General features: G+C 38.3%; 2 protein-coding genes across 3 annotated transcripts in view; one reads left to right on the forward strand and one right to left on the reverse strand.

Annotated features, from left to right (window-relative positions):
- Positions 1 to 4,784: 4,784 nt before the first annotated feature.
- On the reverse strand, positions 4,785 to 7,978 carry c19h1orf53 (chromosome 19 C1orf53 homolog). The gene is made up of 3 exons (XM_066692339.1): positions 7,478 to 7,978; positions 5,753 to 5,854; positions 4,785 to 5,104 (listed from the first exon to the last, which is right to left on the reverse strand). The coding sequence occupies exons 1-3, from the start codon at positions 7,742 to 7,744 to the stop codon at positions 5,033 to 5,035; spliced, it is 441 nt and encodes a 146-aa protein (XP_066548436.1). The 5' UTR covers positions 7,745 to 7,978; the 3' UTR covers positions 4,785 to 5,032.
- A 6,095-nt stretch (positions 7,979 to 14,073) lies between these two features.
- Positions 14,074 to 15,963, forward strand: part of dennd1b (DENN/MADD domain containing 1B) — a 90,118-nt gene continuing 88,228 nt past the window's right edge. For both annotated transcript variants that reach the window (XM_066692506.1, XM_066692507.1), the window contains exons 1-2: positions 14,074 to 14,323; positions 14,857 to 14,921. In XM_066692506.1, coding sequence (XP_066548603.1) covers positions 14,307 to 14,323; positions 14,857 to 14,921 — 82 coding nt within the window. In that variant the 5' untranslated portion in view covers positions 14,074 to 14,306. The remainder of the gene's footprint in view (positions 14,324 to 14,856; positions 14,922 to 15,963) is intronic.

Here is a 15,963-nt window from a genome sequence, read left to right on the forward strand (position 1 = left end):
GGTTCATGTTCTCTGCTGCTCAACCGGTTGCAGGTGCCAGGTACTGGTGCTTCTCAGCTGCTCCTTTGCATTGTCAGACCTCCCAGGCTTAGAGAAGGTATGTGGCATCAGTCTGGCTTGTCTCGCACTGGGTTGTCTGAGCCTTGAGCAGTACCACTCTAGTGCCGATGCTTTATGACCATTGGATGATCTGAAGACATTAATCAACTTTGGGTAGCTGCTGCATTGATTTGCTCAACCTGACAACTACTCAGATACTCTTTCAGCCCATTGTTGACCTACTGAGCCACTGGCACTGGTGGTGTATCTGACCACAACTGAGCTGCCATTCATCAGTTGCTGAACCCTTGCCTGAGGCTCGCTGGCATTGTCTCCTTGTCTCAGGAGCACTTGATTAGTGAGCAACACTCGGATGCTGTCTGAGTCAAGCTTTGATTTCAAAATGTCTTTCTGCAAGAAAGTGGAGCTGATGGCCTTCTTGGCCATTACTCAAAAGTTCCTGGACCCGTTTTCTTGACTCTGTGTCCCCCTATGCTGCTAGCAATCCAACTCAAACCTGTCATTGTCTTCACACAACTGTTGAGGTGTGCTGCCAGTGTGGATTTTGCTAAAATAACAACTCTGTTCCCCTCAGCTACTGAAACTGCGGTTTATTACTACTTGTCCTCAACGTTTTCTGAAGCTGGATACCGAAGGAGTCCTCCTGCTCTTCTTTCAATATGCAGGATACATCTTTGTACAGTTGCTCTGTTGAAGCATGTCTGAACCCCATGACAGTCCAGCATAGTCACCAGCAGCACATCAAGCTGACATTATTCCCAATCCAATTGTGGACAGTTTTAGCAGGATACATAAAATAAAATGAGTTCTGTTATAAATTATCATCCACAACAACAATCTTTAGCAACAATAATCAGGTTATGACTACAGTAATTATAGAGAAGTATCAGAAACGTGATTGTCGCAGAGGTAAAGCTAAAAGGCCTTTAGACTTAGAAACATGACCCAAAGCAGATTAAAAGCTTTACATTTTCAATGGACAAACTCCATGTAGCAAAATATATTAAATTCTACATATTTAGCAGCTATACCCTCTAGAAGCATTGTCTATTTAGATCTAAGAAAGTAAGTAAGGCTGGACCTGGTCAGTATTTGGACAGTGGACCTCTAAGGGAAGTCAACATGCAGTTGGAATTGGAGTTGATGGACACTAGGCTGCAATCTGTGAAGCTGCAATCCTATACCAGTGCAATAGTTTGGTGACAAGGGTTGCTGTGCTCTGGACAGGGCCATCTTCTGAAGGAGATGTGAATCAATGTTTCTGTATGAACACTGTGGACCTAAAACATCTGATGGTGCTTTTTGCAAGCTCTGTGGTGTTCAGTCTAGTCTTATAATCAAAGTCAACCATGAGATAACCTTAAGCCCCATCACTTTAATGAGGATTAAAGGCTATTTTGTTTCCAGACCCGTGATGTAAATAATAAATAATGTAATGGACTATGTCAGTAGATTAGTCTAAGCAGTTGTAGTACAATTTAGGTTAGGAGTACAATTTAGTTTAGGAGTATTATCCATAAGTGGTCATATGTGATAGTAACTAGGTTAGTAGCAGTAGTATAAAAGTGTCCAAGATTGTATCTGTGACACTTTACAAGACCTGTATGAAAATTGATGTATGTGTATGACATTTCTTGGTCACATATGACACTATTAAATCTTCTATGGCATTTTTTTACACCCATATGCTATTTTGTGGTCACGTATGATACTTTTTGATTGCGTATCCCAATTTTGCAGCTTACTCATTGGGCTTGTATGTAAATATTAAGGGATGTAAATGGCTTATTTAACCTTGTGGACTATTTTCACTGTATGATCAGTTATTATGATAGTTTATATTGATAATAAGAATCTGGCTAAAAAGCACATGAAACCCATTTGGTATAAGTTAGAATCACTCTGCAGAGTTTGGTATGTCTAGTGGTGGGAGGACTTAGTGATTGTGGGAATGGAATAATATTAATAAGCAGAGTAAGCAGAAGACTTGCAGTTTATAAGCATGGCAGATGGCAGATTTGATTAAACCAAATGCAAAGGACAAAAATACATGGTCTTTATTTTTTTTCATCTTGTGACTTAATGACTATGAAATGAAGACTACTATTCATTGTATGGTAGTATTAAGTAGTAGCATTTGCAAGAGTCTCTGTCAGATCTGATAAACTCTGGTCTGAATGCTCTGGTTTTTGTAATTCATAAAGTGTCAGAGCCAGCTCAGACTTGGAGTGATACTGCAGATACCGAAGTGATTACTGATACATCCCTGGAGGAATTGAGGGCATGCAGAAATGCACATTTGAAGAAGGTGGCTACAAAGTATTTTTGCCTCTTGGCATTGATACAGCTGAAGAAGAGCACAATGTATAAAGATGGACATTTGTGGATGCCAGGGATCACATTTAATGTATCGCAGGTTGAGTGAGTTCTCCCTAAGTAAAACATACAGCATAACACAGTAAAAGTACAGAATCGTGTACAAAATAAAATAATGTGAGAAATTGTCATGTGAGAGTGGGTCCTTCACCATGTTTAGTAATTATTCGTGGTGATTCATGAACATGTGCATCGAGATGATGGTGCAAGCAGCAGTCATCTTGGTGTTGAACAGGTAATCAATATGGCCCCTGCACTTTCAAATGTGTGCTGATGACCTGATCTAAAGTAAAGAATTTGCTGTCCCTCAAATCAAATCAGCTGCGTAACGTGCTGGAAAACTGCCTCATGTAAGAGCAGTCTCAAGCAGTTTTGTAGCAGTTTATCTTTTTTTTTTTTTGGTTCATCATCCATTCCTTGGTAGTATAGTGAGGTAAATATGTTTTGCAAAGTAAAACAATATTTTGATAATTTGCAAAATTTCTCTTATTAATCCTTTTAATACAAACCCTTGTGTGTATTGTTGTAATATTTGAAATTATATCAAATAAAAAGAAAGTCTTTCTAATTTCAATAAATTGCTGACTATGTTTTCATTAATTAATGCATAATATACATGAGACTGAAGATCAGTGTGTATATCTATCTATCTATATATCTATGTATAGATAGATGATAGTAAGAATGATAATTTGGTAGACATCAAGTGTGGGTGCAGAGATAAATAAAGGATACATGTTTGCAGATAGTTGGTGACTGACAGCTTGCAATGTTTCATTAAAACAATGCTCTGTATCACACATACAGTATATATATATATATATATATATATATATATATATATATATGTATAATTAGAAATTGGTTTGTAACACTATACTATTTCCTGCCATTTCAGTTTGAGACTCTGGGCAGTTGTTTTTTAAATTGTATCATTCCTTCATGAAATGCTTTGAAACAGAAAATATATGCATTTACATTTATGCTTATCCAATTAAATGTTAGAATGCGTAGACTATCGACAACAAGGGATACCGAGAGGACACCTTTTATTTCTTAGCGACTGGTCTTATGCAATGTGTTTTGCCAAGACCTGGCTGTTGTGCAGTGTTTGAATTTAAAAGTCATCAACTGCTGAAAATATTCAGACTACTCCAGGGCTGGAATATAAGCTGTAGAGATGAGTTGGCCTATTTCATGGTCAACTGAAAGAAGGGAGGCAATGAATGGCAATGCATCTAGTTAATGTGACAGATAAGTCCCTAGGCAAAAAGAACACCCCTCGCTAGTAGACCAGGTATTTGATGAGTATGACACCTTCGCCCATTCCTGTAGAATGTTGTTCCTGCATGCTCTGTTGCTCCGATTCACAATTCAAGACAATAAATTCACTTTTCATCTGTACTGGCTATGCATCCCAGAAACCTGTCCTCTTCAGCTCTCTGGTGATCATGAATATTCCTGCAGATGTTTACAAGTGTTCGCTACTGATCAGCAAGCAATTGCCTTGGGACCCACCTGACATTGAATTGTGACCAGGCCAGTAGGCAGCAGTGACAGTGTTCTGCCACAAACACATTCACTCATTCAGCCAGCATAGACTGCTACACAGGATATATCACTGTACGTGTGGCAGGTTCGGAGGAATAACCCAAGGGCATAGTCCTGTGCCCTTTTCAGTACATATTCAGTTTTATACATTTATAACTAACAGACACTGAATTTTAAACTACAGGTATTATTACAATATATGCACATGTTAGGACTATTTGAAGTCTTTACTCCTCTATAAAGCTCTAGATTACCTGAAATAAATGCTGGCAAATACCATGAGGGGTGGCGGTGGGGTGGCAGGTCAGAGACACAGCTTTGTTATGAATAGAGAAAGTGAGCTAAACAGATACCCCTTAGGGATAAAAACAGTATTACTGCTTTGTCAGTAGGTTATAGTAAAACACATTGTATTGAAACTCTCCTTTTGGTGAAAGGGGGTATCCTGAGAAGACTAGCCTTGTGAGTAATGATGACAGGCTGGGTGAGGAATGTTATCTTTGCTGAATAAGCAACAGAAGTTAGAAGGCATTCCAAGAGATTATTACAGAGTTTTTTTCTCCCTAATCATAAATTTGATGGGATTGCAATAGCCGAGACAGCAATAAGATAGGTCTCCCCATATGGTTTGTGTTCGGTTGATGGGTTCGTTTATGTTTAAGTCATAAAAAAAGAGTACTACAAAATTATTATATTGTATTTTCTATAGGAGGTAAAAAATATAAAAGTTTACAACTGGAATGGAAGCATGACATTTGGATATTAAAAAAAAACCTCACGGATGCACATGATTTTTGGAATACATGTCTTTTTATTTTTTCAAGATTGTAAACTTCTTTTTTGCAAAGCACTTGTACTAAGAAAATATATGATTATACAATAAATCTGTCAGTTTACAATACACGTGAGTAATACATTTGATATTGAAACTGCATTTTTCAAAACAGCAGGAGCACAATATACACTAGCTTACAGTTTTATAATGTCTAGTACTGATGGGATATATTCTGGAGTTTCTTCTTTCGAAAATTACATAGCTTAACTACTACACATAAAATACAGAATTAAATGTTTTCCTTTGAACTGGGTCCTTGACGTTGACTTGGCCATATGGACACTTAAAAGAAATGAAAAAAAAACAAGTTAACAAAAAAAACAAAACAATGTCACATCAAAAACATGAACATGAAAAAGATACATCCAGGTGATAAAATACAAACACTGTTCATACAGTTGTTACATTGTTTTAGTACAAGATTCTGGTTAATAAATTACACATATATATCCATGTCTACATTAACACAAGTTTTACATTTAAAGTAGTTATTGGACATGAGTTTCCTTGTTAAAACTTTGTTGTGCGAACACAGCATTAAATAGTATTTTCTGAAAAGCAGGAAAATTAAAAGTTGGTTGCAAAATTATTTCTAAGAACACAAATTAGGATTTCATTTAAATGTAAGTCCCATTTTGCCTGGAGGGATCTTTTCACACTTTGCTAATATGCAGCAGGTAAACTGTTGTGAAGAATGGATGTATAGCCAAGCTCAAAATGGTGGAAAGACCTAGTCATCATAGTGTTTAATCACAACTAGTTGGTGGAATGCATGTGCAGATCAAGACTATTACTCAAAGGTATTTGTGAGGTCAATTAAACCAATTAAACAGTCATTAATATAAAAGGGGATGATAGGTTACATTTTTCTATTGCTACATGTATGTCCAGAGCAGGTGGGGTATCGTGCAGTAACATCTGCCCACTTACATGTCTGCAGGCACTGCCACAACACTTCCCTCTCTGAAGATGAGCGTATTTGGTAAATACCACATAGCCGGTAACAGGGTCTATATATGTTTGTTGGCTTGCCTAGAAACACAGACATATTAAAATAAATACAAGCTTATTTTACAATGGTTAGTATACATGTTAAATCAATTTAACATTAATTATATATAAACATTTAAGGAGTTTGAAATGTTACATTATTTTTCAACTGATTTCATATAGGCTACTTCACAGTTTTTAATGATATTCATTGTCCATCTAATAGTTGTATGATTGATACAAAGGATGCATGCATTGAAATGTCCTTAAAATAAGTTGTGTGATTTGCTTTACAATAATTGTTATGCTCATCTTTTCAGTGCCCTTTTGATAATATGAATGGAATGAGACTCCTATATAAAGCTGCCATGAAGGTTATCGCTTTTTTCAAAGCTCAGATCTCAATTTGGACTAATAGGACTTGTAAATGTAGTGTGAGATTAAACCAGAACCACAAACATGTATACAATATTACCTGATAATGTGAATTATGCCAGAACATGATTTGGTTTTAATTATCAATTTTTAATTAATAACATTGCAGCTCAAACTTGAAACTAAAAATTTAAAATTTAAAAACTGGTACAAATAAAGTGTTTATAATCTTTGATGTAGAATATTTCCTTTTCATTTAAATAAATCTACAAAGAAATAAAGCCAATACTCCTATCATGTAATTCAATATGAACAATCTGATCTTGATTGATATGTTTCTACAGAATAGCATGTGTATTTTGACAGATTTCATTCAGATAAGTATGTGGCTCAAAACAGATGGGTTCTAATATGCCTTTAAATATATATTGAGGTCCATTAGTGGCATCAATGCTTTCTGGCAACACAGTCTGTATTTTTGTATTTGCCTGGCAGAAAAACTAAAATGGACAAGGAAATCCTGGCATGTAAGCATTGCTTTTGGTTGGCTATTTTACAGGTGTCTTGAAGGGTTAAGCCGACACCTACTAAGATACGGTTGGCACTTAGGTTTAGACATAAGTGGTGTTTGTTTTACATGTGGTCAAATTGAACATTTCAGAGCTCATACTTTGGTAGACATTTAAGAGCCTTTGGTTAAAAGAAACACCAGTTTCTGATCTGACAAACTAGAATGGAAGAAAGGCCTGGGGCTTTTCTGTGGCATGCCTTGTCATTTCAGATAGGCTTTCCATAGTGAAGCTGGCACTGTCTGTGCATTGTGCCTCTTCCACCGTGCTACACTACATTTCTGAAGTCTTTCAGTAGACTTGCTATATAACTGCAATACGCTGTAACAAGATAAATCATTACTGTGGAAAGCCCTTAGGCACTTTGAAATGATGCGGCGTTGTCTCAAAGTACTAAACGCTTTTGAAAAGCTTACCCTGCGTGGATTGAGGTGGTGTATTCATCTGTGGAACCGCAGCGGTAGTGTCATGCATTACAATTAAAATACATAAATGCATCAATAAAGTGTGTTTAACTAACATCAGAACCACAATGTCAATCATTATTTTTGAAAATCAGTTTGACTACTATATTTGATCAGTAATCACTTCATAAAGCACATGAACAGAAGAGAGAGCCTGCGCTTCAGTGGTGCTGTGCCGCGCACCGGCCCCAGTGTGCCGGGCTGCAGGCTCCGCCCGTCCCCTAAACACGGTGACACAACGCGGAAGCGCCTCGTACCTCGCAGGCCTGCTGGTGCGCTCTTGCGATCCTCTCCTCGGTGTCTGGTAAAGATGTTTCCGAAAGACGTCCGCCGCTGCTGACAGCTGCATTTGTGTCGCTGCCCTCATTTCTCCGAGAACCGCTTTCTGGTGCTGGTTCTTCTGAACACTTCTTCGTGCTGCAGTGTCGGGCAGATGCACGCAGTGATGTCATATTGAAAGATTTGCACACTAATGCATGCATGCTGCTGTATTGGCAGACGATTGGTCTCATTGATTTTAACATCACGTATGCACGTTTGCTGTGCAATGCATGTAGGCTGTATGTCCCCGGTTATATGCATGCACAGCACCCTACAATGCTTGTATGGTCCAGTTACATTTTAACTATTTAGAAATCCATAGCTAGTAACTAATGCAATCACACCTCTTTTTGAATCACTTATTTAGTTTCCCGTCTAACTCCCGGACAAACTTCCAGTCCTGTGTGACTGCAGTGTAGTTGTGTGCCCTGGTGTTCAGGAGCGGTATTGCACCCCGGCGTTACTATATATCTTTGTTGAAGTACATGCAGTCAATGTAGCAAGAGATTGGAAATAAATAAGACTGTCAGTAATATATTCAAAAAATAATAATAATTAGTCATACATATATTTATAATTACAAAAAATCCAAACACCAATTTCATTTTTTTTAATAAATACACAATCTAAAAATATTCATACCCTGTGCATGTTTAAGTGTAACCCCCTCCACCAACATGTTATTTTATTTTTGTCATGGTATCACAGAATGTCTGGATGAAATCTGGCGAGAACCTAAATTATATATAGAAATAATTATAAAAAAAGAAATAAAAATCCTGCAGGGGAATAGGACTCATGCAGAGTCACATGCAGACTAATACGACTCCCTGATAGGCAGTGGGTAAGTCTATCGGGCAGTCAGGCAGCGAGTGTATCAGTCAGCCAGTCAGTGTATCAGTCAGTCAGGCACAAAAGTGTCTTTGGGGACCAAATTGTGTTGTAGGGGACAACAATGTCACAGCCTCATCATAATGGCCTGTAGACTGTAGTACTGCATCACTGCTCTATGTGTATGTGTCTGTCAGTTTCTCTGTTTGTCAATCAGTGTGTGTGTGTGTGTGTGTGTGTGTGTGCACCAGTTACTGTTTTGCGAATACACAAGCTTAGACCACCTTGCAAGAGAATACAGAATACAGTGAGCGTAGTGGGTGAGAGCAGGGCTTAGTCGGTATTATAGTAGCTTTATATCCAGGACTCTCGTTTAATCTGTTGCAAAAGCCCGCACTGTAGCAGCAGACGGAGTGGAGTGTAAGCATTACATTACAGGGAATGGACAGGTGCTGTATGTGACCATTATGTCATTTTATTTTAAGATAAAGGCATTTGAGATAATGAACTTTGTTTTGATGCAGAATAATGTCAATACAAACTAGGTTGGTTAGTATGGAAGCTTAAACAAAGGTATAGAATTTGAACTATAACATGATTTGCAAGTGGTAGGAATTGATAAGTCTTGTTAATTTAAAGTAATAAGATTGGAATATGTTGTATGGGACAAAGGACATGACTTTTATCATCACTGCTTCCAATCAAAATCATTTTTTTTAATGTGAAATGTGAAACATTGACTTCTCTCACAATTCTTACTTTATTTTAGATAATGTAAACTGTTTACATGTCTATATTTATTTTACTTTATTGTATTTATGTGCTGTTTTATTTTGCTGTACATTTGTTGTATGTTTACCATGCTGTAAAGCACTCTGTGGCTACCCTGCGAAGGGCGCTATACAAATAAAACTTGATTGATTGATTGAATTCCCTTCACACGAAAGCATTCATTTTTAATTGTGTGCAGTCTTTGTGCATACAAGGGAAAGTAAAATATCGACCTATATTTATTTATGTTCACACCTAAATCATTTATAATTTAACAATATTAATAATTTGGCTTGGATCTTCATATATACACACGTTCATTACTGTATTTGTGTAGTCTACACTATCATACATTACTGAGCTTACTGAGAAAAGCAACAACTACATATATAGATTAGATTATTAATACTTGGTCTACAAAATTACAATCAAATCCATTAAATTGGTTGACTAAAGATCAGGCTGCATTTCATTTTAAGAAATAGCAGCAAAACTATTTTATTGTATATTACTATTATTTTCCCCTTACACAGATCCAGGAACAATTGCAATTAATTTTATTCTTTCAAGGGTAACTATGGCTCTAAGCAGTCTTTGCTTATGTTGTTATGATTAATAGAAGCTGACAGATTTTTTTTTTTTTTAAATAGAGCTGTATCAGAATTGAAGTTGAAGTACTATACAGTGCACTGCAATATACTTTTACTATATGCAAAAAGAAGACAAGGTATATTAAAACATGAACATATCAAATGTATGGCTGTGTGTTTTATATTGTGCCCATTACGCTTGCTTCAGTTCAGTTTTTAAATTTTACATTTTGTGTTGCTTGTGTTTTTGCTATATTTTTCCTGTGATTTTATCCAATGATTTGTTGCCTTTTGCCAACACAAAATCAATTCTCATTGGAAGCCCAGGAAATTAAGAACTTACTCTAAACAATAGTTTTCACCTTTATTGGGGTCAAGCTAGAGGTTATGGTCATGTTTATGTCTATGGACTTTAAACTATTGAGAATTCAGCCTGAGAAACACTCAGAAAACTATGAATTGCTTCCTACGTAGTTGTTGTAATACCTGTGTAGTTCCTCTATTCTCAAATATACAAAGAACCTCACTTACTGAAGTCTCAACATTTCAGATAAGTGCTGCTAAATAAAAACCATCAGATCAAATATTATGTTAGCTATTTTTGGGTAATATAACCCAAACAATGGCTGGACACGTGTACCACTCTCAATAAAATAATTAATGACTAACTGTTTAAAAAAGAGGAGAAAAAAATATTGTTGGCAAAAGAGTTAGGATTCCCGTTTCATGTAAATACTAGCAACAGCATGTCCCAGTTTGCAGCCACTTAATTACCTTCCAGTCTGCCTATAGGAAATTGGCTAATGGCCAGTTAGACTCTCGTGAGACAAGAAAAACCACAGCTTTGCACAAGGCAAACACAGCTATGGGGTTTTACTGTAGTAGTGACAAAGGCACTGAAACTAAAGCAGTCCTTTGTTGTTATTTTTTGCATCACAGAAATCTGTACATTTGATTTATTTCTGTAGTTGTCCATGCCAAGGTAAATCTGTTTTAACAAATGCTCCTGTAAGAACACTTAGAACCCATACTTTAACGTGGAATTTGAAACTTGTATGCATCTTTTCTATGCAAATTATAATAAAAACATTTAAATATTCTTTCCCCCCCCCACAATAATAAAAAAAGATTTGTGAATATTGTGTTGTTAATTTTCTCAACAAAAGGACATTTCCCAGGAACATCATAGATTCATATGCGGACATTATAACATACTGTAGTGCCAATTTAAGTTTCACACACACTTCAGATTAAAGTTAGAAGATGATGATGTTATACTTGATATGTGTAGGTGGTTGGATAACCCATATATTCAGAACTTCAGATTAAAGGTCACTATTTACTAAATACTATACTGTTTGTGTTCATTCCTGAAAATACAGTAATTTATAGCTGTTTGACATTGAGTTGACCTATTCAGTGGACCTATTTGAATCCCAAATGTAAACCTTTCTCTAATAAAAAAATCCATACATGCCCTTGATGGTTGCTTATTGTTTGCCCAAGGCTCCTTGTATCCACAACTATAGTGTTTGAAATGTGCGTTCAGTAGGACGGTTCAATTTTTGATCAAATGGCCTGAGCAAAGGTCAAGAATTTGAATTAATTTCACACACAAAAGTGAAAGAATGTCTGTTATTAAATGCAATGCCTTTTTCATCCATAGATATAGATCTCTATGTAGTAACAATGTTCGGAGGAATACATTTCTACTTCTCAGTCTCCACTATTGTCTACTCTATACCCTTAAAAAAAGTAATTGAGTTAATGTTAAGTGTACATAAATATGATTATATATATATATATATATATATATATATATATATATACACACACAAATCAGCCATAACATTATGACCACTGACAGGTGAAGTGAATAACAATGATAATCTCGTTATCATGGCACCTGTCAGTGGGTGGGATATATTAGGCAGCAAATGAACATTTTGTCCTCAAAGTTGATGTGTTAGAAGCGGGAAAAATGGGCAGCGTAAGGATCTGAGCGACTTTGACAAGGGCCAAATTGTGATGGCTAGACGACTGGGTCAGAGCATCTCCAAAACTGCAGCTCTTGTGGGGTGTTCCCGGTCTGCAGTGGTCAGTACCCATCAAAAGTGGTCCAAGGAAGGAAAAGCGGTGAACCGGCGACAGGGTCATGGGCGGCCAAGGCTCACTGATGCATGTGGGGAGCGAAGGCTGGCCCATGTGGTCCGAACCAACAGACGAGCTACTGTGGCTCAAATTGCTGAAAAAGTGAATGCTGGTTCTGATAGAAAGGTGTCAGAACACACAGTGCATCGCAGTTTGTTGCGTATGGGGCTGCGTAGTCGCAGACCAGTCAGGGTGCCCATGCTGACCCCTGTCTGCTGCCGAAAGCGCCTACAATGGGCACGTGAGCATCAGAACTGGACCACAGAGCAATGGAAGAAGGTGGCCTGGTCTGATGAATCACGAGTTCAAGGTGTTGACTTGGCCTCCAAATTCCCCAGATCTCAATCCAATCGAGCATCTGTGGGATGTGCTGGCCAAACAAGTCCGATCCATGGAGGATTGCAACTTCCAGGACTTAAAGGATCTGCTGCTAACATCTTGGTGCCAGATACCACAGCACACCTTCAGAGGTCTAGTGGAGTCCATGCCTCGATGGGTCAGGGCTGTTTTGGCAAAGGGGGACCTACACAATATTAGGCAGGTGGTCATAATGTTATGGCTGATCGATGTATATACACTCACCTAAAGGATTATTAGGAACACCATACTAATACTATGTTTGACCCCCTTTCGCCTTTAGAACTGCCTTAATTCTACGTGGCATTGATTCAACAAGGTGCTGAAAGCATTCTTTAGAAATGTTGGCCCATATTGATAGGATAGCATCTTGCAGTTGATGGAGATTTGAGGGATGCACATCCAGGGCACGAAGCTCCCGTTCCACCACATCCCAAAGATGCTCTATTGGGTTGAGATCTGGTGACTGTGGGGGCCAGTTTAGTACAGTGAACTCATTGTCATGTTCAAGAAACCAATTTGAAATGATTCGACCTTTGTGACATGGTGCATTATCCTGCTGGAAGTAGCCATCAGAGGATGGGTACATGGTGGTCATAAAGGGATGGACATGGTCAGAAACAATGCTCAGGTAGGCCGTGGCATTTAAACGATGCCCAATTGGCACTAAGGGGCCTAAAGTGTGCCAAGAAAACATCCCCCACACCATTACACCACCACCACCAGCCTGCACAGTGGTAACAAGGCATGATGGATCCATGTTCTCATTCTGTTTACACCAAATTCTGACTCTACCATCTGAATGTCTCAACAGAAATCGAGACTCATCAGACCAGGCAACATTTTTCCAGTCTTCAACTGTCCAATTTTGGTGAGCTTGTGCAAGTTGTAGCCTCTTTTTCCTATTTGTAGTGGAGATGAGTGGTACCCGGTGGGGTCTTCTGCTGTTGTAGCCCATCCGCCTCAAGGTTGTACGTGTTGTGGCTTCACAAATGCTTTGCTGCATACCTCTGTTGTAACGAGTGGTTATTTCAGTCAAAGTTGCTCTTCTATCAGCTTGAATCAGTCAGCCCATTCTCCTCTGACCTCTAGCATCAACAAGGCATTTTCGCCCACAGGACTGCCGCATACTGGATGTTTTTCCCTTTTCACACCATTCTTTGTAAACCCTAGAAATGGTTGTGCGTGAAAATCCCAGTAACTGAGCAGATTGTGAAATACTCAGACCGGCCCGTCTGGCACCAACAACCATGCCACGCTCAAAATTGCTTAAATCACCTTTCTTTCCCATTCAGACATTCAGTTTGGAGTTCAGGAGATTGTCTTGTCCAGGACCACACCCCTAAATGCATTGAAGCAACTGCCATGTGATTGGTTGGTTAGATAATTGCATTAATGAGAAATTGAACAGGTGTTCCTAATAATCCTTTAGGTGAGTGTATATATATATATATATATATATATATATATATATATATATATATATACATATATACACAATACCTTTGGCTACAATGTAGTGCGAGATCAGGGCATTCGTTTAGATTGATGTGTGTACAATGTGTGTTACAGTAATGGGGAGCACTTTTGTTGGGGGAAAATAAATAAACTCCATAAATGAAATAGAAATGAATGAGAAAAACATCCCCACCCTTTTATCCATATGCAGTCTTTCTTAAGCATGCATTGTATATGTTTTAATAAGTGCTTATTTAATCATTTGCTCTGTGCTGGTACAGGTGATTCATGGGGACGGGATGAGTCAAACCCCGCCGGCGGTGACGAGCGCGTCGCGACGTCAGGTGCTGCTTTGGCGATGACGTCACCGCGGCAGCTTGTGCACTTCCTGGTTCTGGGGGCAGCGGTGCAGTGTGTGGAAGCGAAACAGGGATTTAGCAGAACAGAGAGAGAAAAACCACCACCGAAAACAGCCCGAAATGCTGTCCTTGCACGGAGAATAAAAGAGACGAGACCCTGGAGCCGAAGCGGCAGCGAGGCGGAGCATTCACGGCGACTCCGACAGCCATAACCCCAGCCGGTGTCTAGCTGTCGAGATGTTGTAACCATGGACAGCAGAATAAAGTAAGTCCTGAGTTGTGCTGTGCGATGCTACTACTGGGTTTCTCCGGCAATAATATCAATCACGGTCAATGTATACGTCTGTGCTCTTTGAAATCTGGCCGTCTTGTTGTAGACGTACAAGGAAGTGCCTCTATTTCTTCAAAGCAGCACTAGCAAAAAGCGCAAATGCATGACTTTTCTTTCATGTGTGTGTGTGTGTGTGTCTGTGTATGTGATGTAGGCCCAAAGCCTATAAATAACCTTGCTAGTTGATTTATGAATGAAGCGTTTTGCATGCCAGGCATACATCACTCCTGCTGCCTGTTCATTTGTAGCCAGAACTCATGCGATTACAAAGGATAGAGACTTTATGAGGAGCAGCAGGGAAACGTCATGCTTTGCTTTTGGATCCATGGAAAGTCTCCTTCCAGGCTGGAGATTGGATGGGTGAAATAAGCCAATGCTGCTTAAATGTTTGTTTTTTATGTTCCAACACCCCAGACACATGCCTTTATTAGTAACTGGATTTTTAAATTATTATTGTATTTTGACAGCGAGAATCCAGAAAGAACATTTGATCTGGTACTACAGGTGCAATGTCCTGCTTCTGAAAATGAAGGTATGTCTCACTCTTGCATGAGAAACATTTGTTTATGATTCCTTGAAAATTGTGTCAAGGCTGTTTATACATTTATTCATTCCATTTTTATATTATTCTATACATACTGTCATGAATCATGTGTTCTGCAGACCGTTGCATTATAGACCATGATTACCACAAAGTACTTCAGCATTTAATTGGACCCAAGACCGCATTAGTTAAGCAACTTGCACTGTGGTGTTATTGTGAATGAAAGCACAAGAAGTGACAAACAGGCATCAGAAAGTTCAAATGTGAAGTAAGTGCTTGACTTCTGATCAGCTACAAGTGAATTCAGTCTGTGCACAGTTCAAATATAAGTGTTTAGGGACAAACACTTGAATCACGTTGCTCTACAGACTGGCTAGAAATGGCTGTGCTGTCTGTTTTGAAACTCATACCAAGTCCTAAACGTGTCGTGAACGATTCTCGTAGTAAGAATATGTGGCACTCTTGTGATTGACTCTTTCATGCTTAGCACAGGGTTGGTCTCTCAGGAAGGAACATATCTCCAGCATCTGTATATTGATTTTAATCAGCATCTTACCGGAAGGTTGTTAACTGCTATGTTCAGTGCAGTAATACTATACATTTTGTTCATTTGCAGAGGATAACTTGATAATTTGATAAATAAATCCTGTGACAAAAATGCATAACAGAAAAACTATACCCTGTATGGACATACAAAGTTTTGTAACCAGAGTAGTTGATTTGAACATTTTATCAACAATCTTGTGGTACAGTAAGAAACTAGTCAAAAAACATTTTTTTCTCACTTCCTTGTTAGATTCTCTCTAAGTCCGTTCTCGACTCCATTTCTCGCTTTCTGTTCTACAGTCAAGTTTTTGGTTTTAACTGTATTTTAGCCATAATTTTACATCTGGTATGGCTACTATTAAAGGTCGTAAGATATGGTACGCACACTTTTAGACTTTGGTTGTTCTGAGTTATGTCTGTGTCAGACTGGAGTGGTTAAGGCTGCAAGGGACAGAGATGATGGACTTCTTTAAAATGAAACAAA

This window comes from Amia ocellicauda, chromosome 19, assembly GCF_036373705.1.
Source record: "Amia ocellicauda isolate fAmiCal2 chromosome 19, fAmiCal2.hap1, whole genome shotgun sequence".
NCBI classification, from domain to species: domain Eukaryota; kingdom Metazoa; phylum Chordata; class Actinopteri; order Amiiformes; family Amiidae; genus Amia; species Amia ocellicauda.